The following is a 24,944-nucleotide window of genomic DNA, read 5'->3' as shown; positions in this document are numbered from 1 at the left end:
AATTCACTAGCCCTCCTAAAATCCCTTTTTTTTAATATAAAATCATCAAGGGAGGCAATTATGTTTCTGCACTGTCAAAAGTAATGCTACTTCTTTTGCAATGTAGTTATATAAAAATTGTGAAAAATGCTCGGGGGGGGGGGGGGGGAGATAAATTATATAAAATTTCAAAATCGGTAATTCTTCTGGAATTTCTTTTTGTTAAAAATATTGTGAAAAATCGTATCGTGAACATCATATCGTGATAAGAATCGTATCGTGAGTTGAGTGAATCGTTACATGCCTAATCTCCATGAATTCAAGGATTCATGGGGTGTGTAATCAATAGAACATAAGTCATTGTTTGGATGAACTACTCCTTTAAGTTTGTTGAATGCTAAACCTTTTATTTTTTCTTTCCACAGAGCACCACAGAGGGAGGTCTACAGTATCTAGAGAGACGGCCTCCAAAAGACATTCAACGTTGTCAGAGGAACAGCGAGAGGCAGACCAGGGACGAGGACTGTTGGACGCAGGGCTGCAACCTGTAGTAGAGCTGTACAGGATGGGTATGTAGTGTTTTATTTACTGTGGTTTAAAGCTGTAGTAGAGCTGTACAGGATGGGTATGTAGTGTTTTATTTACTGTGGTTTAAAGCTGTAGTAAGGTTGTGCAGGATGGGTATGTATTGTTTTATTTACTGTGGTACTCTCTCTGTCTCAGTAGCTCAGACAGTGAGTGGAGCTGCTTAACCCACGGTCTCCTCCCCTACACACACACACACACACACACACACACACACACACACACACACACACACACACACACACGCGCAGGTAGTGGCACACAGAGAGAGAGGGTTAAAAGTGAAGTCACACTGTAAATCTTGCTAAAACGCTTAGGTAGACCACTGAAATAATAACGTACATACGGTAATAACTTATCTCATATATACGTGTACTACCAACCTTTGTGGCTGTTGTCATAGCAATTTGACCAGCCAAACTAAAATGCACAATTTTAGACGTGTTGCTCCAACTTCCTTATTCGATCAAAGCAGTGATCTGTCGGCTATGTAACATCAAATGGTAAATGGTGCATTTATATAGCGCCTTTATCCAAGACGCTTTACATAGATTGTGCATTACATTGACCCATTCACACACACATTCACACAGCGATGGCAGCGGAAACCATGCAAGGCACCAACCAGCACATCGGGACCAATTAGGCCCAAGGGTTCAGCGTCTTGCTCAAGGACACTTCGACACTAACTCTGGGGCCGCCTCTCTGTAAAGCAGGTTATGTAAAGCACATTAGCAGGTTAACGATGGCTCCTTGAACCTGCATGCATTAGACCACATAGGCCAGTGGTTCCCAAACTGTGGTGCGCAAGCTCCTTCTAGGGGGTGCGCGACATGGAAAGGCTAATGGTGGTGCTATGGTTTTATTTGAAATATATTATTAACATATTATTCCAATATATGGCAAGTATATGCAGAATATAGACTATGCTGCATATATTATCAATATTTGTGTTTACACAAAGACTCAAAGCTGGGCATAGGAGGGGCTAGCGCCCCTCAAAATGAAAGAAATAAAAAGCGCCTATCCATTATTATTCAGTATTGTGTTTTAATTCTGTAGTACCGGCATATGTGAACACGTGTGGAGGAATCAATGTTGACAAAATGTTGTGTCATAAATACAATGGGCCTACATGAGTCAACATACTGATTGATATTGACAGATGTCTAAAAAGGTTAGTCCTTGCAGAGAAGTGGCTTATGCTTAATGCAAGACAATAGCCTAATGATGTATGCATTTAGTCTAGCAAGACAATAGCCTAATGATGTATGCATTTAGTCTAGCAAGACAATAGCCTAATGATGTATGCATTTAGTCTAGCAAGGCAATAGCCTAATGATGTATGCATTTAGTCTAGCAAGGCAATAGCCTAATTATGTATGCATTTAGTCTAGATGTATGATGTGATGTGAGCATTCGCTAGGCCTACCATTTGGGCTGTCATGTAGACAGCACAATAATTGCATTGTATGTAGTCATAGCACATCATAGAACATATGTATAGCATAGTATATATGTATAGTTAATATGTATAGTGTCATTATATAGATATGTTCTAGTTACGTTCTTAGCTTACGCATGTTTCTTGATAAATGCATTTTATATATGTGATGTATTCCCATACTTTTGTTCTTGCCTAATGTAAGTCGCTCTGGATTAAGAGCGTCTGCTAAATGCCTAAATTGTAAATTGAGACGTAAGTCTACAAGTTAAATTAACACTGGCATTTGTAGACTGGGCTCCCAGTCAAGAGATGCAAATCATAATGAAATGTCCCAGGGCTAGGCTAATTTATAAATTAAATGTTGTGGTCCTTATTATCCTTAATTAAAATGGCTGAGAATCACTGGGTTAAACTGCAGTTCATTCACAGAAAATACAATAACATTGCCTACATACTGTACAGTAACCATTGAAAGAGGGCTTGGTTTAGAAAAGCCTATATTCTGCACTAAAGTAACATTGAATAACGTTTAAGGCATTGTAGAGAAGTGGACTAGTGAGAGATGAGATTCTCTCCTTCATTGCGGGACTGCAGGACTGCAGGTCAACACAAATAGAATGTGAATGTTCAGCTTCAGTCAGGTTTTTATTTCGTACCTGGAGTACGTGCGTTATCTCCGCTGTGCACAGGGGAACAATGTCTTAAATGATATCCATGGTCTTTTTCAGTCGCGTTCCATGTGCGACGCAAAAGAACAATGTGTTTGTTTTGGTAGTAGCCTACAGCAGGCGCAGCCACGCTGTTTTCGTGCAATCGCGTTGGACAAAACGATAACCAACGTCAATGCACGTAGGACGGACGCATTTTGAAACTGTCCACTCGCCGCGACGGTAGATACATTTGTTGTGTGTGATTTTTGCAGTTGCAGCGTCTGACCGGATACCTACACTATTGGGCAGCATCGGGGCTATAGTTCCCTCTGTTAACTGTGTGTGTGTGTGTGTGATGACGATGCAAAGCGGGGTAGTTAGTTAGGCAGACAAAGTAACGCAGCAGAATCAAACCACTTGGCAACCCAACTACAATACTCTTATCTATATCTGGTGGTGTTCATGTTGCGCTACACAGATTTGTCCTGCGCGGGATGTTCCTGCACGTTAGGGGGAACATTGTCTGTATTGTACTGTACACATTATTGTACTGTACTATATTACTGTAATGTATTGTACACTGTTACTGTAACCTACACATCACTGAACATCACTACACACACGCATGCTCGCGTGCAGCTGTGTCTGTCTGTCCGTCTCTCTCTCACACACGCGAGCGCCTCACAGACACAATCAAACACACGCTTGCCCGCGGGACGGACACAAATAAAAAAACAACACGCGCTCGCAAAAGTTCTCCGTTCCCGGCGTTCAAGTTCGTACCGACACCGGATCAAGTCGAGACCGCGTCTGCTTGGAGGAGGTGGAGTAGATGGAGCGCCGTGGGATGGATGAGTCTTTAGGTTAGTCACACAACTTACATCTTTTGTTTCCTTTGTGCTCGACAAAAGTGAAGTAGTGAGAGTCGGAGACTATAGCTTAGGACTATATAGCCTATTTGGAAAAACTCTGCCGCCGCCATGACAATCTTGTTTAGCAACAACACCGCAGTGCGCGTCTCCACCGCACTACACTGCAGGCAGCTCCATAAAATATAAACTCACGTTCTTAGTCTCTAGCCGAGACTGCATGAATAGGGATATCCTTATCGGTCTGAGTTGAACTTTAAGCGGGCACGTCCCCTCTCACCAAACCATGTTTCTGCTCAGCCGCACGCAGCCGCTGGTTTAGGTCCACTGACGCACTACGGAGTTCATCATCATCCCCTGCTTTAGAATAGCAACATCTGCACTTAGCTTCTCCATCTTAGCAAGCAGACATGAGACGTCAATGCTATTAAAAGACGCAGGTGGCAGTTCATCTAGAAGATGGTATGACACAAAACGAGGGATTTTGTCTCCAAGCTCGTTAAGTAGTCCCATGCAACTTTTTACATTGTTCGAGTCCTTTTGCTCCCCTCTGTGCTGTACACAGCGCTGGTTGCTTTCTGGGGATAGATGTAGACACTATTTGTCAGTTTATCTTGTCTTGTTATAGTTATTGAAAAAAATTGTTTAAAACCATTTTGTTATGCAAACTAGAAGTTTAAAAACTAAATATTTTGCTTGGGTACGATGTTTATTTTTTCAGATTCAGCACACTTGAATTATGTTAAATGGCCTGGTTGGTTCCCAACGTTTAGCCCCAAATGCCTCTACCTTATTCAGAAATCCCACCTGTCAATTGGGTCGCCATATTGATACTTTACCCAGGACTTGTACATGAGGTCAGATACATGTGTATTTTAGATGTGCTAGGGATGCCAAATATACAGATAGGTAGAAAAGGAAAATAAGGGGAGTGTGTAGACCCCTTTGAGTACTAAACAGTTTTCTGTAACGGTGACCACTCATTTTCATATTTAGGAGTTGGCTTAGCACTAATTACATTTAAAACGTTGTACACACATTTTCTCAGAACATAGACAGTTTTTCTTGCCTTGTTACAGAGTTATTGAATAATTCAGCACCCTTGAATTATGTAAATTATGTTACCCCCACATGCCTCTAACCTCCTAATAGAAGGCCTTTTTTTCGGAAATCCCACCAGTCTAAGCTAGGTGATTCTAGGACATTTTGTGTGGCACACCCCATTAGAGCCCTGCAAGCCCGTCGGGACCCGACGGGGCCCGGCCCGGCCCGCCAAAACGGGCCGGGCCCGGGCCGACTTTGTCACTGCCCAACGGGCCCAGGGCCGGGCGGGCCGAGCACGAGATTCATTATAACATTTTGCGCAATGAATTTCACCTGGTCTAAACCGCGCGCGCCTAAATGCTGTCGCCTCTCCTTCCTTCCTTTGGCTGCTGCGCTGCTACTACACAACACTGACTGTCACACACACAAGCACACTAAAATCTGGTAAAAACTATAAAGACTTTGAAACAACGTTTTACATTCTCTCTCTCTCGCTCCGCGTCTAAACTCTCTCTCTCTCTCTCTCTCTCTCTCTCTCTCTCTCCTAATTATTATGCAGCGCAGCTGTGTGCGCGCACACACACGCACTCGCACAGCACACACAAACACACACACCGACTCCGAGTAGGCTACCGCTATAGAGTCTCCTCTGCAGTCCGCAATAAAAACAATTTAAATACGGCGGGAGCATTATTACCACACTAAACAAAGTTGGATTTGTACAGTGCAGAAACTGCAGATCATAACGTAAGTGTTCTTATTATTGTGGGTCTGGGTTTTATAATGCAGCGTGAGTCCGCGATAGCCGATCTACAAGCTCACAACGCGTTGCGCAGATTGACAGTGCACGTGCAGCAGTAACTGTATAAAACTATAATTAAGTAGGCTACTTTTTAATGTGATGTGTGGTGTTATTGACTTCTTGTTCTTAATGTGAGTTTATCAGAGCGCCAGATAGTGCAACTGTAGAGTGGCTGCTGCTGCTGCATCCGTTCCGTGCACCAATAAAGCGACCGCGGCGGCACGCATGCTAGAAATAATAAATACAAATATGTCGGGCTTCGGGCCGGGCCCGGGCCGTTTCTGGACTATACCAACGGGCTTAGGGCCGGGCCGGGCCTTAACTCCACGGGGCCGGGCCAGGGCCTATATTTTAGGCCCGTGCAGGGCTCTACACCCCATGCATGCGCGCAGTCTTATTAAAAAAAAAAAAAATATATATATATATATATATATATAATTCTCTTTTAAGATGTAATAACCATATTCAATTCAGCGGCACATGAAACAAATGAATGAGACCACTTTGGTTCGATTTGGGGTGCAAAGCTCATAAACACCAACTTCAAATGTGATACCGGCACAGATTTAAAAAAAATACGCCACAATATAGCATAAAAGGAAGACACTATTTTACTACGAACTATAAGTACCATCAACGATGAACATTCATATCCAAGTATAGTATACGACACACCCGGCCTATACAATATAGGGTATGCGCATGCTTAACACATTTTGACCTGAGATCAGATTCTAAAAATGTCTTCTACATCCTGACAGTTTTCTGAAAAAGCTATGTTTCTATGTCAGTCGTTCTTCGATTTTTCAAAAATAGCAGACATACAAGCTTGTAGCGCACCACTCGGTGGCGCGCTATGAGCTTGTAGATCTGCTATTTTTAAAATTTTCAATAGCTAAAGCATAAAACACCAAAAGGGGATCCCGCCCAAAATGGGTTAAAGTGAATGGCACATCGAGTGGCAAATCGAGTGGCAAAGCAACATGCAAAGTGAGTTTAACATGGTTTAACGTTGTTTAATGCAATCAGATAGGACTTTTCTGTTTGGATGCATGGGCTGTCGAGGCCAGAAAGTCGTTTTTTGCCACTCAGTAGGTGTTCCTGCATAACTTCCTGGTTTGATGATGATGTCACGCACATACCCTCTATAGCTTGCACTATGAAAAAAAAAAAAAAAAAGCAGTCAAGGTGTCATTACATTATCCCACCCCAAAGCACAAGCAAAACGTAACCCAACGGAATCCACCTCATCCAACCCACAGCTATTAAACAGAACATCTGAATTCTAAAATCCATTTTTTTCTTTTTAGCAGTGGGAAGTGAAGATGATGACCGAGACACAGAGCCTGTAGCCGGAACCTCAACTGAACACATGCAAACACAAACTGATGACGAGGACTGTGGGACATCACAACCGACTGCTGATGACCAGCTCCTCTCTTCACACTGTTCTGAATCTGACACTGAAGATATTGATGAGGATTGGGAGGACACCAGGGAGGGCCATTTAGCTTTAGACACACTGCAATCACAAAAGACACACAATGTGGAAGGACAAAGATTGTCTTTGAGCAAGACACTGTCCCAGGACCTAAAATCATCAAAACATAGTCGCACAGGGAAGAAGATTTCTGGCAAAGGCAGTAGTCAAATGTGTGATGTAAAACAACACACAAGGACTAAAATAAAACGAACGCCCTGTACTTGTGAGGTTTGTGGCAAATTTTGTATTCACAAGGGTAATCTAAACACACACATGAGGTCCCATACAAAGGAAAGGCCATTTACTTGTCAGGTTTGTGGCAAATGCTTTAGTATCAAGAGTAACCTAAACGCGCATATGATGACTCACACAGGGAAGAAGAGCTTTATTTGTGAGGTTTGTGGCAAATGCTTTAGGCACAAGGGCAATCTAACCGAACACATGAGGACTCACACAGGAGAAAAGCCCTTTGTTTGTACAGTTTGTGGCAAAAGTGTTAATCACGGGAGTGATCTAAAAAAACACATGAGGACTCATTCAGAGAAAAAGTCTTTCATTTGTACAATTTGTGGCAAAGGTCTCAGGGGGAATCTGGAATCCCACATGAAGACGCATACAGGGGAAAAGCCCTTTAGTTGTACGGATTGTGGAAAAGCATTTCTTACTAGGACTAATTTAAAAAGACACATGAGGACTCATACAGGTGAGAAGCCATATAATTGTACAGTTTGTGGCAAAGGTTTTAGTCAGCAGGGCTATATAAGATTACATATGAGAGTCCATACAGGAGAAACACCCTTTACTTGTAAATGGTGTGCGGAACGATTTAGGCAAAAAGGTAATCTGCAAAAACATATGAGGAGGAAACACAGAGGGGTGAAACCCACTTAGTTGTAGTTTGGCAAATGATGTGTTAAAAATGCGCGCGTGCACACACACGCAGGAATACAACCACCCTAAGGATTACTATGTGTATTGAGTAGACCACTAGACGCTACCTTTACCCACATTTTAACACATTTGATGCCTTTGATGGAGTATTCCGTCAGATGCCTTTGGAGTATTCCGTCAATCAAAGTCCAACCATTGTCTGCCTTTGTCGGAATTCTCTGTCAATGAATGTACTCTATCGTTGTGAAGCGGCCAATGAATGTACTCTTATCATTGTGAAGCGGCCAATGAATGTACTCTATCGTTGTGAAGCGGCCAATGAATGTACTCTATCGTTGTGAAGCGGCCAATGAATGTACTCTATCGTTGTGAAGCGGCCAATGAATGTACTCTATCGTTGTGAAGCGGCCAATGAATGTACTCTATCGTTGTGAAGCGGCGCGGCTCAAAAAATTTACTTTCTTTTTAGCACTGGCCCGATTGCTAGGAAACACCTTGCTCGCCCCCGCCCACACACGACCTGCGCGCGCATCCATAGACCGCTGTTTCAATCATAGACATATAAACGTAGACGGCTCTGATAAGTCCAGAAAAATATGCGCTGTGATTGGCCAGTAATCACTTGAGTGACAGCGTGGCGTAACGTGCCTTCCACACTTCCTGCGCACTTCCGCCCCCTCTTGCACACACATGGCTCCAACGAACTGCAATGCCCAGTGAGGCATCTATTTTTTTCATCTATGGTTTCAATGGCGATCTTTAGACGCTGTTTTCTCTGAAACTACGGCGCTGTCCGCGGTGATCAGATCGGTGAGGTTCAGGTCTCATCTCTGATTTTTTTTTTATGGTGCATTTTACATCGCCCTTTGATGCTTTTTTTTTGTTCAGTTGATTACGGTTGATATTAGCATCCTGTTTGCACTCATGAAAAAAACGGAACAAACCGCAAATGGTGAATCCGCTGATTCTATGCTGTCGATTTATTTTAGGCTTACCATACGTCCTCTTTTGCCTGGACAAGTCCTTTTGGGGGGCTGTCCGGGGGGGGTTTATAAATTCCTTCAAATGTCTGGGGTTTTACACATATCTGTACGCTCACAGACCAATGTCTCTCTTTTTATAAGAGAATTAAAGCGCAAATAACATGCATTTTAAAACTGCTTTTATTATTTAATATCATATTGTCTATGTCCCTCAAAGTTATTTCTAATGGTTTGAGCCTCAATCACCACTCTGATATAACCAGTCCTTGTAATTTATTTCTGGACTTTGAAAGCAGTTTTAGCTGCAGTACCACAATGTCCTGAGGTGGTGGGGGTGCTGATATGCAGATTATTTATTATTTGAGTCATTATAATACTGATGCTAGATAAAACCAGGCTTGTTTCCATTCCATGCCAGCTTGGAAAATCAACAATGGTGGACATTGTAAACAAAGTGGAAATGCAAATTTGGAACTGAAGACTGAAGAAGAGGAGGAATTATACAAAGTAGGGTGACATTGATGACATCACGATGAGGCCAAAATCAGTTGAGCTGTTCCTGAGAGCAATTTCCATTAAAGCACCTATATGATATGAAAGCCTGATTGTTCAAAATTGGTTATTTGTGGGGATAGAAAACACATATGGGAGCTCCAAAAACACAAAAGAAATGGAAAAAGTTGAATTTTATGTTATAGGTCCTTTAAGCCATTGCATACAGGTTCTCAAACCTTTTAATTTCAAGGACCCCCATAACTCAGAGTAAAACCAAATGGACCCATAAGAGTCCCATTTGTACAGTATCAGAGTTAAAAGTTATAAAATGGTCAATTTGGTTCCGTTTGTACACTTAGAGTTACAGACCTATAATGGGTCCATTTGGAACCCCCTCAAGGAACCATGAGGGTCCCTGGATCACACCTTTGAGAGCCACTGCTTTAAATAAATGCATAACTAATATAGAGCATATTTGATGAAATTTAGGACCATAACTTTTTTGTTAGATTATTTTGACATCTGAATTTAATTCAAACACGCACGACACCTTGCATGCACGACACATGCACACGCACGACGCGCACATGCATGCGCACATGCACGCGCAAATGTGCGGAAATAGCAGACCTACAAGCTCGTAGCACGCCACTCGGTGGCGCGCTATGAGCTTGCAGATCTGCTATTTTTGAATCCTTTTTGGTAATTCAGAATATGGTAACCCTAATTTATCTAAACGATAGTATTTCGTTTACAAAAAGTATGTTTTGGGTTGATTTAAATGACAAACCAGAGACATGTTAAATAGCAGATTTTTACTTCCTGACTCAGCGGTTTCCGGCCAACACGGCTTTCAAGTTAAGAGCCTCGCTCATTGACTTATAATGGATGGCGCGTGCACCACTCTAAGCCACCACTAGATGGTGATCAAAGAGTTACATTTGAGGCTTTTTTCTTTCTTTTTCTTTTGTATTTTAAATTTAAAATAAAGGCTGCTATTTCTCCCAAAATGTCTCCCAACTACTGATCTTGCAAAGGTGAAGTCCTGGTAACAGAAGCTGCTATTTATTTTAAAGTGGCTATGTCTCTTATTAAGCAGTCGTTGTTTGACACTGACTACAACTTGACAAAATAAAAGTGTTCTTTGTTCCTCATTATTTGCTGTGGATTTGGGATTTTTGGAGGGATATATTTGTCAAAGTGAAAAATTGTATTTCATACTATGACCCCAGTATTGGTTGGTTGGTTGGGGATCTGTTGGGGATTTGTATAAGCTTGGTTTGACCATACTAGATGGACCATGGGTGGGGCCCGCGACCAGGGGTGAAAGTGGGCCAGAGCGGGGCAGCCTGGTCCAGTCGAGTCCCGAACCAGTAGGCCTTTGTCTTCCCCTCATCTCTCTCCCCCTTTCCTGTCCAAAGATTACTGTACCCTATCAATAAAGGCAAAACCCAAAAATAAAAAGATCGGATGATTTAGATGGCGAGTTATTAACGTTTTAAGATTTTCGTTGTCTGCTAAACAGCGGGGGAATATTTTCACTGATGTCTCACTGTTGCGAAACATGCGCTCCTAGGCTGTGGAGCGATGCGACCGGTTTTGATATCGTTAATCTCCTCGGAGCATTTTTTCTGACAGACTCACGAACCGTAATGAATGATATGCTGCTTGCATCTTCCATAGAGGCATCATGACCTACATGCACCTCGCCGCCGGCCGCTCCGCGGAAAAAAACCTTCTGTTGTGTGGACGCACGAGTCGGGCCAGACGGACATAAACCCCATAGAGTTTAGCAGCAAGTGCTAGTAGTTAGCAACAATAGCACCTCACGCTACTGTCTGTAGACACAGCGTGTTTCTCTCTGTGTGTAGGTGGAAAGCCTGGTGACGCGAGGTTACTCGGTGTGTGTCTGTGTGTGTGTGTGCTCGCGTGTGTGCATGCATGCATGTGAGTACATAAATAAAGCGTGCTTTGCGGCACAGCATCACCATTTTCACCCTGGGCCTGTTTGCATGCCTGAAAAAAACAAATCCCTTTGTTGTCAATGCAGTCGATGATGTAGTTAAAGAAAAAGTTAAAAGAATAACACCAGGGTAGACAATACACTGACACCACGGCGCGTAAACAGCGCCTCAAACTGTGACTCCGCCCACCACCGGGGGAAGTTGTGATTTGCGCTCGTTCACTGCAATGCAATTTGCGGCATTTTCAAAACAATATTGAGCAGAGTAGCGATTATCAAACGTATTTGCAATGCCATACGTTGAAAGATATGTTGCCCGTGGACAAGGCACGCTACCTCCGCAAGTTAGATAGCATTGGCATAGATGTTTGTACTTATGTGATTGAAGTTGCATTGGCAGCCATAGAAAATTCTTACCCCAGGCTAAAACCGGATGTGACGTTTTTGGGCGTTCCTGTCTAGCGTGGTGTCAGTGTATAGAGTTGGTTGAGGCAGGGGGAGGAGTAAGCAAGAGACCCTGCAAGATGAAGTGACAGCAGGACCAGCAAGCAAAGGTAATAATAATAATAATATATCAGGAATTTTATAGAACCTTTCTAAGTACTCAAATTTGTTTTACGTGTCCAGAGCAGGTTGAGAAAAAAAACTATTAGGAGATGGCGTTTACCTTGGAGTTTTGCACATTGATAAAATATATTCTTGAATAATTAGCTGATTGTCGTGTATGCCTCAAATACAAAACTGATGAAATGCAGGTGTGTACAATCCATGGGCTATAGATATCTGGTATTATATTATGGTATAAATAGGAGTAGGATTTGTTACAATCAATCATGGTATTTAATGTAACTTGAAGTAGGTAGCCTAATGCTGCTGTAAGACCTGTTGTGTTTGCATTGTGTGTTACAGGTTAGGTATAACTGTGCTAAAATGCAGTTTGCTATACATTTCGGGGGTATTGGGGATTTTGACCCAGGAGGTGTCCCTCATACTTTCTGGGAGCTCCTGCAACATCTCCAAGCCACTTTCACCACGGTCCGCGACCCTCGACATTTTGTGTGCGCTCAGTCTTATTCAAAAAATATTTGTGGATCTTCAGAATTTCTATTTGATAGTACCATCAATGATGAACATCCATATCCAAGTATAGTATACACCCGGCATATACAATAGCTTGCACTATGCAGAAAATAATAATAATATAAGCAGTCAAGGTGTTTTCATTCATTATCCCAGCCAAAAGACCAAGCAAAACATAACCAAACGGTATCCACCTCACCAACAGCAGTAAAACCGAAAACGTTATTAACAAAAGAATCTTAAAATCCAATGTGTGTTTTGTTTTAACAGTTGAAAGTGAAGATGATCGAGACACGGAGCCTGTAGCCAGCACCTCAACTGAACACATGCAAACACAAACTGATGACGAGGACTGTGGGACATCACAACCGACTGCTGATGACCAGCTCCTCTCTTCACACTGTTCTGAATCTGACACTGAAGATATTGATGAGGATTGGGAGGACACCAGGGAGGGCCATTTAGCTTTAAACCCACTGCAATCACAAAAGACACACAATGTGGAAGGACAAAGATTGTCTTTGAGCAAGACACTGTCCCAGGACGTAAAATCATCAAAACATTGTCGCACAGGGAAGAAGATTTCTGGCAAAGGCAGTAGTCAAATGTGTGATGTAAAACAACACACAAGGACTAAAAGAAAACAAACGCCCTATACTTGTGAGGTTTGTGGCAAATTATGTATTCACAAGGGTAATCTAAACACGCACATGAGGTCCCATACAAAGGAAAGGCCATTTACTTGTGAGGTTTGTGGCAAATGCTTTAGTCTCAAGAGTAATCTGAACATTCATATGATAACTCACACAGAGAAGAAGAGCTTTAGTTGTATTAGTTCTGGCAAAGGCAGTAGTCAAAAGTGTGATGTAAAACAACACAAAAGGACTCGAAGAAAACGAACGCCCTGTACGTGTGAGGTTTGTGGCAAAATTTATAGTGACAAAGGTAATCTAAACATGCACATGAGGTCTCATACAGGGGAAAAACCCTTTACTTGTACAGTTTGTTGCAAAGGCTTTAGTCAGAAAGAGAATCTAAAGGTGCACATTAGGACTCATACAGGAGACAAGCCCTTTGTGTGTACAGTTTGTGGCAAAAGCTTTAATAACGCAAGTCATCTAAAAAAACACATGAGGGTTCATACAGAGGACAAGTCTTTAATTTGTGAAATTTGTGGCAAAGGTCTCAAGGGGAATCTGGAATCACACATGAAGATGCATACAGGGGAAAAGCCCTTTAGTTGTACCGTTTGTGGAAAAGACTTTAGTTTGAAGTCTAATTTAAAAATTCACATGGCCACTCATACAGGCGAGAAGCCCTATAATTGTATAGTTTGTGACAAAGGTTTTAGTCAGAAGGCCTATATAAAAATACATATGAGAGTTCATACAGGAGAAACACCGTTTACTTGTACATGGTGTGTGAAACGATTTGGGCGAAAATGTCATCTAGTAAAACATATGAGGAGGAAACATACAGGGGTGAAACCCACTTAGTTGCAGAGTTCAAAATGCGTGCGCACACACACACACACACACACACACTATAACATATAGCCAAATACTGGGGCAGACTAAAGGTAGTGTAGACAACGTGTGCGTGTGCGCGCACTACCCCCCCTCCCATCACTGACAGGTATCAAAGCGATTGCTGTCTTTGATGCGTTCAATGATTAGAGAGAACACTAACAAGCATAGACACTTGTATGGCCCAACCAATCAACTCATTGAACAGCCCCTTTGAAGTCTAAAGGAACCAATTAAAAGTTCCTGCCGAGCACCCCCCCGCCCCCCTCCTCCCCATACAGTCAGAGGCGTCCCTGCCAAGGGATGAATGTCAACTTAACCCATTTTGACCTGAGATCAGATTCTAAAAATGTCTTCTACATCCTGACCGTTTTCTGAAAAAGCTATGTTTCTATGTCAGTGGTTCTTTGATTTTTCAAAAATAGCAGACCTACAAGCTTGTAGCGCGCCACTCGGTGGCGCGCTATGAGCTTGTAGATCTGCTATTTTTCAATAGCTAAAGCATAACATAATGCTAACACCAAAAGGGGTTCCCGCCCAGAATGGGATAAATATTGGAACAAACCCAAAATACAGGGGAAACACCCCAGCACAATTATATAGTGGCTGATAGAGGGGGGAAATGCTAAATATATAAATATACTAATATATTTTTAATTTAGGCTTAAATGGTGTCTATACTACCTTTTTAATGACAAAATTGTTCACTTTGTGACGCAAGCATGACATTTGCTCTAAGGGCGACTGTTAGGGAAAAAGGTGCTGGCAAAAATACTCCCAAACCTACAGCAGTAAGATGTGTGAACTGGTGCGATAACCGAAGGTTAGCCAATGGAATACAACCACCCTAACGACTACTACCTTTATTGAGTAGACCTACAGTACTGTACATATAAACAGAGACGCTACCTTTACACACATTCTAAATGTGAGGCTTTTTTCTTTCTTTTTATTTTGTATACTAACTAGAATGCTGCAATCTCTTCCAAAATGACTGCAAAAGATTGGTGCTTTTTGTTTCAAAATGCTTTACACCCTGTATATTTATATAACAATGCAATGTGACATAGCTCTGTTTACTCAATCCTCCTCCAACTGTATACTTTCCCCATTTTCAACTCTTGTATTACATTTTGACACCTGCTTTGGCAATGTAAACGTATGGTTTCTCATGCCAATAAAGCTCATTTGAATTGAATTGAATTGACTTGAGGTCTTGCTTTTGTTTTTGTTTACCAGAGGATGAGGGTATGATTATGTTTTGATGAGGGTATGATTTGCCATGTTATGTAATGCCAGTGCTGCTATTATCAGCAATGGGATAATATTTTTTGGGGTAGGTAGATCTTGTTGCCCCTGTCATTTAGAAAGTAGCTCTCAAGTCAAATAAGAGTGGGCACCCCTGTCGTAAATTCTCCAATCATTGTCAATGGAATTTAATGTTTGCGTTAGGACAGGAATCTACACTGTAGCTGAATATAGGAGGGGCTAGCGCCTCTACAAAATGAAAATCACAGGAAATGAAATGGCAACCGGCAACTTGTGTTGAATGAGAAGTCAGAAGAATGCATTCTAACAAATAATTCAAGCAAAATGTCAATGCAACAAACACTAACTCGACTGTTTAAGAGAAAAGAGAGAGTTGAACAAACCGATAATGTAGTTAAAGAACAAGTTAGAATACCAACGGTGGGGGAGCAGAGCAGGTTGAGACCATAGAGTTGGTTGAGGCAGGGGGAGGAGTAAGCAAGAGACCCTGCAAGACAAAGTGACAGCAGGACCAGCAAGCAAAGGTAATATCAGGATTTTTTTTATAGAACCTTTCTAAGTACTAAAATATGCTTTACATGTGTCCAGAGCAGGTTGGGAAATAGGTATAAAGGTCCCTGCGCACTGCTGCGTTTCAGATTTTTAGCAGCGTTTTTCGTGTCTGTTTTTTGAAAAACGCGTCCAGTGTAACCACCTTTACTGTGCTAAAATGCAGGTTTCTGTGCATTTCGAGGGTTTTGGGGAAAACGTCGAGGCACAGCCCAGGAGGTGTCCCTCATTCTACTTTCTGGGAGCTCCTTTCACCACTTTCACCACTTGCCACAACCCTAAACATTCGGTGTGAGCGAGTCACCCCCATACACGCGCTCAAAGTCTTATTAAAAAAATATATTTGTGGATCTTCAGCATTTCTAATTGATTGCCGCTGACATACAGTATATCCCTTGTATGATTTCCCCCGAAACTCAACAAGTATTGAAATTTGTATCGAAATTGACGTCCGATACAGTATCAAAATTACAAGGCGTATCACAGTTCCTGCGATACTTCATGATTTTATTCCCACGCCTTTGCACGTCCGAGGGAAGGCCTGATCAAAACATGAAAAAAGTAGTGCTAGTAAAAATAGCGTTTTTTTAGATTAAAATAGGCTACTTGTGCTTTTATGCTATATTGTGGTGTAAAAATTATAATTTGTGCCGGTATCACATTTGAAGTTCATGTTTGAGCTTTTCACCCCAAATCAAACCATTTGGTCTCATTCATTTGTGTTTCATGTGCCACTGAATTGAATATGGTATTAAATCTTAAAAACATCCATATCCAAGTATAGTATACATCGTAATGACCTATACAATAGCTTAATAATTTGCAGGGGAAAAAAGCAGTCAAGGTGTCTGTTTCATTACATTATCCAACCCCAAAGCACATGCAAAACGTAACCCAACAGTATCCTCCTCATCCCTCAGCTGAAGGCACTGAGACCTCAGCTGAGGTCTGGTTAAGGTGTCCCCCCGTCCCTCGTTTATCCTTTTATCTTTTTAACCTTGTACTGTTGTTGTATCTGTTTTGCTTTGTTTTTTCTAATAAAGTCTGTTCCTAGTGTTCTTATGTAAAGCGCTTTGGGTATTTAGAAAAGCGCTATATACATTTGAGCTTTTATTATTATTATTATTATTATTAGTAGTAGTATTATTATTATCCCACCCGCAGCAATAAAACAAACGTTGCATGAAACATTTAAAAAAAATCTAAGTAGGCCTATGTTTTTTTGTTTGGTTTTTTTTAGCAGTGGAAAGTGAAGATGATGACCGAGACACAGAGCCTGTAGCCGGCACCTCAACTGAACACGTGCAAACACAAACTGATGATGATGATGACCAGCTCCTCTCTTCACACTGTTCTGAATCTGACACTGAAGATATTGATGAGGATTGGGAGGACACCAGGGAGGGCCATTTAGCTTTAGACACACTGCAATCACAAAAGACACACAATGTGGAAGGACAAAGATTGTCTTTGAGCAAGACACTGTCCCAGGACGTAAAATCATCAAAACGTAGTCGCACAGGGAAGAAGATTTCTGGCAAAGGCAGTAGTCAAATGTGTGATGTAAAACCACACACAAGGACTAAAATAAAACGAACGCCCTGTACTTGTGAGGTTTGTGGCAAATTATGTATTCACAAGGGTAATCTAAACTCACACATGAGGTCCCATACAAAGGAAAGGCCATTTACTTGTGAGGTTTGTGGCAAATGCTTTAGTCTCAAGAGTAATCTAAACACGCATATGATAACTCACACAGGGAAGAAGAGCTTTAGTTGTGAGGTTTGTGGCAAATGCTTTAGGCAAAAGGGCAATCTAAACGAACACATGAGGACTCACACAGGAGAAAAGCCCTTTTCTTGTACAGTTTGTGGCAAAAGTGTTAATCACAAGAGTTCTCTAAAAAAACACATGTGGATTCATACAGAGAAAAAGTATTTCATTTGTGAAATTTGTGGCACAGGTCTCAGGGGGAATCTGGAATCACACATGAAGACGCATACAGGGGAAAAGCCCTTTAGTTGTACGGTTTGTGGAAAAGAATTTAGTTTCAAGCCTAGTTTAAAAATACACTTGAGGACTCATACAGGTGAGAAGCCCTATAATTGTATAGTTTGTGGCAAATGTTTTAGTCAGCAGGGCCATTTAAATTCACATATGAGGCTTCATACTGGAGAAAAACCCTTTACTTGTACATGGTGTGCAAAACAATTTGGCCGAAAATGTCATCTACAAAAACATACGAGGAGGAAACATACAGGGGTGAAACCCACTTAGTTGCAGTTTGGCAAATGATGTGTTCAAAATGCAGACACACACAAACATAAACCATATTAGTTGACACATGTTCGAAAACAGTTAAGCCCAATACTTGATCCTGATTGGCTGGTTTCTGATTAGACCGTGTAGTAAATGTCACGGTAATCTACACCTTAAATCAGTTTATTTCAATCCCAGCTGCGTTACATTGATCAGCATCTCTGTAGCTGAACTAGGGAAGCGCTTGATTTCCTTACAAACCCTGGCCGTGCGGGCTTCTAAGCACCGCCCATGCTCATAGGACTGTGAATGAGGTCTTTACAAGACCGCTCCGGGCGGTCTTGTAAAGACAGCAAGCGCTTCCCATTCATTCATCACTAGGGATGGAGCTTGATAACCGATACCCGAAAACAAGCTTATTGAGTACCCGTTATCAATAAGCTTTGGGCTTATCAAGCCTGTTATCGAGCATAGCGGCCCATGGCATCATGTGTAAACAATCAAGATAATCGCCCACGCTGGCACAAACATGTCTAAAAGTGTATTGATACCTGCCAACCGAGTAAACAACATTACGTGTTTTAAAGTCACTGTCTGTACACACACACACACACACACACACACACACACACACACACACACACACACACACACACACACACAGTATTAACCAGTTAACAGTTCCTTTAATATTATTTTATTGGTAAAAAAGGTCAATTGTTTGTTAGAAAAGTACTGTAGTTGAAGGCCCTAGTAAAATATACTGGTTCTGTTCAGAATTTATTATCTCCCATCTTTCCACAAAATACTAGAAAATGCTCGATAGTGGGCTCAATAAGAACCCTGCGGCTCGATAAGCCTGATCGATAAGGTGATCATTATCAATAAAAGATAACAAGCTCCATCCCTACTCATCACTGAGACCAGCTGTTTGCTAAAATGTTATGCTAGCGTTTTTGAGAGGGTTGGAGGCACTCCGCTGAACGTTGTGCATGCTAAGTCTAGACTTCTTGTAATTTAAGTAGCCTAACGCAGGTGTTTACATTTGAATTTTTACTTGAATTTATTTGCTTTTGTATACTATTTAAATGGAATGCTGCCATTTCTCTCAAATTGACTGCAAAAGATTGGTGCGTTTTTGTTTCAAAAAGCTTTATACCCTGTATGTATGTAATATGTATATAACGACACAACGTGACATAGCTCTGTTTACTCAATGCTGTACCTTCCTCCAACTGTATATACTTTACCCATTTTCAACTGTTGTATTTCATTTTGACACTGTAAACGTATGTTTTCTCATGCCAATAAAGCTCCTTTGAATTTAAATCAATTGACTGAGGTCTTGTAATTTGTTTACCAGAGGATATATGAGGGTATGATATTTTTTGTTAAAACTTAAGGAAAAGGATATTTAGTTTTATTTTAGCATGTGAATATTTGAATTCCTGAGACACTGGATTCATCGTTAGTGGAAGAACAGCACTACATATTTACCCATCCTTTCCTGTGCTCCCTTGTGTCTGTATTTTAAAAGGTTCTTTAACCCCTTCTCCTGATTTTTGGGAGATTCTTGGAGGGGGTGTGAAAAATGTTAGTATTTATTTTAGTTGAAATAGACGAAAGACAAGTACTGATGTAACAAAGTTAAAGTATTGGTAACCGACCAAAGTTTCTATTTTATTTTAAAGGGGCTATTTCTCTTATTCAGCAGTCAGTGTTTGACACTGACAACAACTTGACAAAATAAGAGTGTTCTTTGTTCGTCATTAATTGCTGTGGTTTTTTTGGTGGGGAATATGTCAAAGTGAGAATTTGTATTTCATTCTATGAACCCCAGTATTGGTTGATTGGGAGGAGATCAGATTTGTATAATCATGTGTTGGCTGTACTAAATGGACCATAGGTGATTCTAGGGCCCACGACCCTCAACATTTTGGGCAAGCGCAACGCCACCCTCATACACGCGCTCAAAGTCTTATTCACGCAAACGTCAATTTTGATAAATGTTCAATACATATCGAGTATCGTGACACCATTACTGCCACAAGAGGTATCTTATGGCAGTAATGGTGTCACGATACTCTGTATTGAAAATGTATCGTTAGCATTCCAGTGTAAAGTGTGATTTAGCTCTGGTCCATAGCTCTAATGCATTGCATTTAGAGCTATGTTACTCGACTTTGGCCGCTCGCATGAATGCAGACCAGCCTCTCGTCTTTAGTGTAAATAAAAATAACGTTTTTGCTACTCACCAAAACAAAGGCGGGTTGTGTCATTAGAAAGCCTATTTACTTTCCTTAGTGGAAGCACTCTGAGCCCCCCACCACACGTATAAACAGTAATTTTTGGCCAGAAAGGGATTTTTTTCACCGGAGTAAAAATATTCTCTATGAGGCAATTATCTGGGCAATATCGGTAGAAGGCGCAGTGGAGTAACAAAGTATTTTTTTCCTGGTTGAAACAAAATCCCCTTTTGGCCAAAAAGTACTGTTTATACGTGTGGTGGGGGGATCAGAGTGCTCCCACTAAGGAAAGTAGGCTTTCTAATGACACAACCCACCTTTGTTTTGGTGAGTAGCAAAAACGTTATTTTTATTTACGCTAAAGACGAGAGGCTGGTCTGCATTCATGCGAGTGGCGGAAGTCGAGAGTAACATAGCTCTAAATGCAATGCATTAGAGCTATGGACCAGAGCTAAGGGCTTGTATCTCCGAATCGGCACAATGAATGTTCGTTTTTCAACGTCCGACAGGACAGCAGGTGCTGTGATTCTCGTGGTCCTTTCTTTTTCCTGCACCCAGCGAGAGAACAACAACCGGTCAAGACACCACACACACACCATTACGTCATCGTACCATCCGGTTACGGATATTTGGCTCTTCAAAATAAGGGTTGTAATGGGAAAAACCTTGGCAATGCGCGATAAATTAACACTGGCCGGCCAAAACGGAGATCTCCGTCCTATCAAATAATTACGCCCAACGCCCAGGACAGAGATGTATCAAAAGACGGAACATTACTTATTTATTTACAGTGGATTACAGACAGACAGCCGTTAATGATCCTGGGGCCTGTTCCACGAAACTTGGATTAACTAATCCAGGATTTAGGCCAAAACCAGGCTTTTTAAATCCTGGTCTTTACAGCCTGGTTTATTCCGTTCCACTAAAGCCAAGCGAGGCTTAGAATGAGCGGATTTAGCGAGCCAGGATCATAAAGCCTGGCTGAATAGATAGCCTGGCTTTTTGTCTCTAGACCCATTCGGTGGAACACAGAATTACTGATACTTCTTCTTCATGGGGTATTATGGCAGTTTGCATCCTTAATAGTTGCATTACTGCCCCCTTCTGTATATCTCAGTATCTTTACTAATCTATTCAAGATTTACTGATGCAAGGACTTAAGTTTCTAAAATAAATACTGCTGCTGTTTAATTAAGAGAACATACTCTCAATAGTGGATAGACAGAATGATTAACTACCCCAAAAATATAGTTTACATTTTACCACTACTATTAACTTAAAACAGAATTCTTAATATTGTAAGCATAATGATATTGTCGCATTGTGATATTTGGCCATAACTCCCTCCTCTGAGGGAGCTACCTGTGGGGAAGGGGGTTGTTGTCCAGACAGGGGCCAGACTGCTGAACTGTGGGTCATGGGTTCAATAGTGGGTGAAACGTTACAATGGCAATATGTTGTAAAACAATGAGTAATGGTAATATTTAGTGGTTTTCACTTTTACAAAAAAAAAAAATATATATAATATAATATAATATAATAATTCTTCTTAACCGTGCACTTGCACGACAGCAAACCTATTATTGGTAACATTCACCAAAAGCAGCTGATCTACAAGCTCACAAGCTGTCATGATGTTGTGCAGCCTATATATTTTGGTTCTTTGATTTTATATAGTGCTTAAATTAGTCCTTTAATGCAGTCCGATAAAAATAAGGCAACATAAACCCATAATAATTGAATAAGTGTAGAAAACATCATTGGTTTGTGATCATATTGACTGCTTAATGAACAGTAAAGACATCAGGATTAGGTTAAACCTGGCTGTTAGCCTGGTCCGGAGCAGGCTAAGTCCAAAGCATTAGTTTCCATGGTAACTAATGTAGCATCACTTTCATGAAACCGAATCAAGCCTCAACATATCCAGGTTAACTGGTTAAATTAATCTGGCAAGATTAACCAGTTTTCATGAAACCGGTTAATCGCTGATCCAGGGTATATTAAACCAGGATATCTGTTAAATCCCGGTTTAATCTCTAATCCAAGTTTCGTGGAACGGGCCCCTGCTTGGAAAGGAAGCACAACAATCATGGTACAGAGTAAGATAAGTACTATATAAGATCAAAAACGGTACCATCAATGATGAACATATCTTAGTATAGTTAGTATACACCCTATACAATAGTTTGCACTATGCTGACATTTTTAAAGCAGTCAAGGTGTCGCTCTGGTTTAATTACATTATCTAAAATCTTTCTTTTTCTTTTTCTTTTGTTTTTAGCAGTGGAAAGTGAAGATGATGACCGGGACACAGAGCCTGTAGCCAGCACCTCAACTGAACACATGCAAACACAAACTGATGACGAGGACTGTGGGACATCACAACCAACTGCTGATGACCAGCTCCTCTCTTCACACTGTTCTGAATCTGACACTGAAGATATTGATGAGGATTGGGAGGACACCAGGGAGGGCCATTTAGCTTTAAACCCACTGCAATCACAAAAGACACACAATGTGGAAGGACAGAGATTGTCTTTGAGCAAGACACTGTCCCAGGACGTAAAATCATCAAAACAAAGTAAAAAAGGGAAGAAGAGTTGTACCATTTCTGGCAAAGGCTGTAGTCAAAAGGGTGATTTAAACCAACATACAAGGACTCAAATTAAAACAATGCCCATTACTTGTGAGGTTTGTGGCAAATTATGTATTCACAAGGGTCATCTAAACGTACACATGAGGTCTCATACAGGGGAAAGGCCGTTTACTTGTGAGGTTTGTGGCAAATGCTTTAGTCTCAAGAGTAATCTAAACATGCATATGATAACTCACACAGGGAAGAAGCCCTATAAGTGTACAGTTTGTTGCAAAGGCTTTAGTCAGTTAGGGAATCTAAAGGTGCACATTAGGACTCACACAGGAGACAAGCCCTTTGTGTGTACAGTTTGTGGCAAAAGCTTTAATAACACAAGTCATCTAAAAAAACACATGAGGATTCATACAGAGGACAAGTCTTTAATTTGTGAAATTTGTGGCAAAGGTCTCAGGGGGAATCTGGAATCACACATGAAGACGCATACAGGGGAAAAGCCCTTTAGTTGTACGGTTTGTGGAAAACAATTTAGTTTCAATCCTAGTTTAAAAATACACATGAGGACTCATACAGGTGAGAAGCCCTATAATTGTACAATTTGTGGCATAGGTTTTAGTCAGCAGTGCTATATAAAAGTACATATGAGGGTTCATACTGGAGAAAAACCCTTTACTTGTACGTGCTGTGCGAAACAATTTGGGCGAAAAGGTAATCTACAAAAGGAGAGGAGGAAACATACAGGGGTGGAATCCACTTAGTTGGGGATGCACACGCAGATCAGACACACTAAAGGTCCGACACGGCGGAAACAGTGGTCGGACATGCGGTCGAACATGGCGGTGCCTCCCGCGTGTGTTTAGCGTTAGGTTAGGGTTTGAGTTAGCATGACTGTCTAATGACAGTCGGCCCAATAGTATGTCGGAAATAAAGCCTGTACCCCTTAGTTGCAGTTTGGCAAATGATGTGTTCAAAATGCAGACACACACGCACATAAACCATATTAGTTGACACATGTTCTAAAATGGTTAGTCACAATTCTTGATTCTGGTTGGATGGTTTCTGATTGTACCATGTAGGTAATGTCACGAATATCTACCCCTTAAATCAGTTGATATCAATCCCAGGTGCGTTACAGTGACCCAGCATCTCTGTAGTTGAACTAGGGAAGGGAAGCGCTTGATTTCCTTAAAAAATCCTGGCCGTGCATGCTTCTAAGCACCACCCGCGCTCATTGGACTGCGAATGAGTGGCTCCGGTCAGACTTTTATATACAGTGCCTCCTATTGCATAATAATTTGTCCACAATTCCATGCTGTATCGATGTGGTACCATTAGGAGAGACAACAGGCAAACATTGATCAAAATAAGAATTATTGCGACTGTAGGTATAAATAGTAATATTAAAGCACAATCACATTATAATTACATTTGAGACTTTCTTCTTTCTTTTCTTTTGTATACTATTTAAATGGAATGCTGCTATTTCTCCCAAAATTACTGCAAAAGATTGGTGCTTTTTGTTTCAAAAAGCTTCATACCCTGTATGTAACATGTATATAACGACACAATGTGACATAGCTCTGTTTACTCAATGCTGTACCTCCTCCAACTGTATATACTTTACCCATTTTCAACTGTTGTATTTCATTTTGACACTTGCTTTGGCAATGTAAACGTATGTTTTCTCATGCTAATAAAGCTCCTTTGAATTGAAATCAATTGACTGAGGTCTTGTCATTTGTTTACCAGAGGATATATGAGGGTATGATGTGTTTTGTTAAAACTTAAGGAAAAGGATATTTAGTTTTATTTTAGCATGTGAATATTTGAATTCCTGAGACACTGGATTCATCGTTAGTGGAAGAACAGCACTACATATTTACCCATCCTTGTCCTGTGCTCTCTTGTGTCTGTATTTAAAAAGGTTCTTTAACCCCTTCTCCTGATTTTTGGGAGATTCTTGGAGGGGGTGTGAAAAATGTTAGTATTTATTTTAGTTGAAATAGACGAAAGACAAGTACTGATGTAACAAAGTTAAAGTATTGGTAACAGACCAAAGTTTCTATTTTATTTTAAAGGGGCTATTTCTCTTATTCAGCAGTCAGTGTTTGACACTGACAACAACTTGACAAAAAAAAGAGTGTTCTTTGTTCGTCATTAATTGCTGTGGTTTTTTTGGTGGGGAATATGTCAAAGTGAGAATTTGTATTTAATTCTATGAACCCCAGTAT

At 41.0% G+C, this 24,944-nt stretch overlaps 1 protein-coding gene across 10 annotated transcripts in view; it reads left to right on the top strand.

The window, feature by feature from the left end:
* LOC306928515 (uncharacterized protein) overlaps positions 1-24,397 on the top strand; it is a 35,340-nt gene extending 10,943 nt beyond the window's left edge. For 6 of the 10 annotated variants that reach the window (XM_079508704.1, XM_079508703.1, XM_079508701.1 and 3 more), the window contains 2 exons: positions 405-548; positions 12,542-14,936. In XM_079508704.1, coding sequence (XP_079364830.1) covers positions 405-548; positions 12,542-13,767 — 1,370 coding nt within the window. In that variant the 3' untranslated portion in view covers positions 13,768-14,936. Of the gene's footprint in view, positions 1-404; positions 553-6,686; positions 10,325-12,541; positions 14,937-16,855; positions 18,239-22,401 lie in introns of those variants that run through there. The other 4 variants (XM_079508705.1, XM_079508708.1, XM_079508706.1 and 1 more) reach the window with 4 other exon arrangements.
* The last annotated feature ends 547 nt before the right edge of the window (positions 24,398-24,944 follow it).

Source organism: Electrona antarctica, assembly GCF_951216825.1.
Source record: "Electrona antarctica genome assembly, chromosome: 8".
Classification (NCBI taxonomy): Eukaryota; Metazoa; Chordata; class Actinopteri; order Myctophiformes; family Myctophidae; genus Electrona; species Electrona antarctica.
Note: the sequence above shows the minus strand (reverse complement) of the source record. Positions and strands in the feature narration are given on the sequence as shown.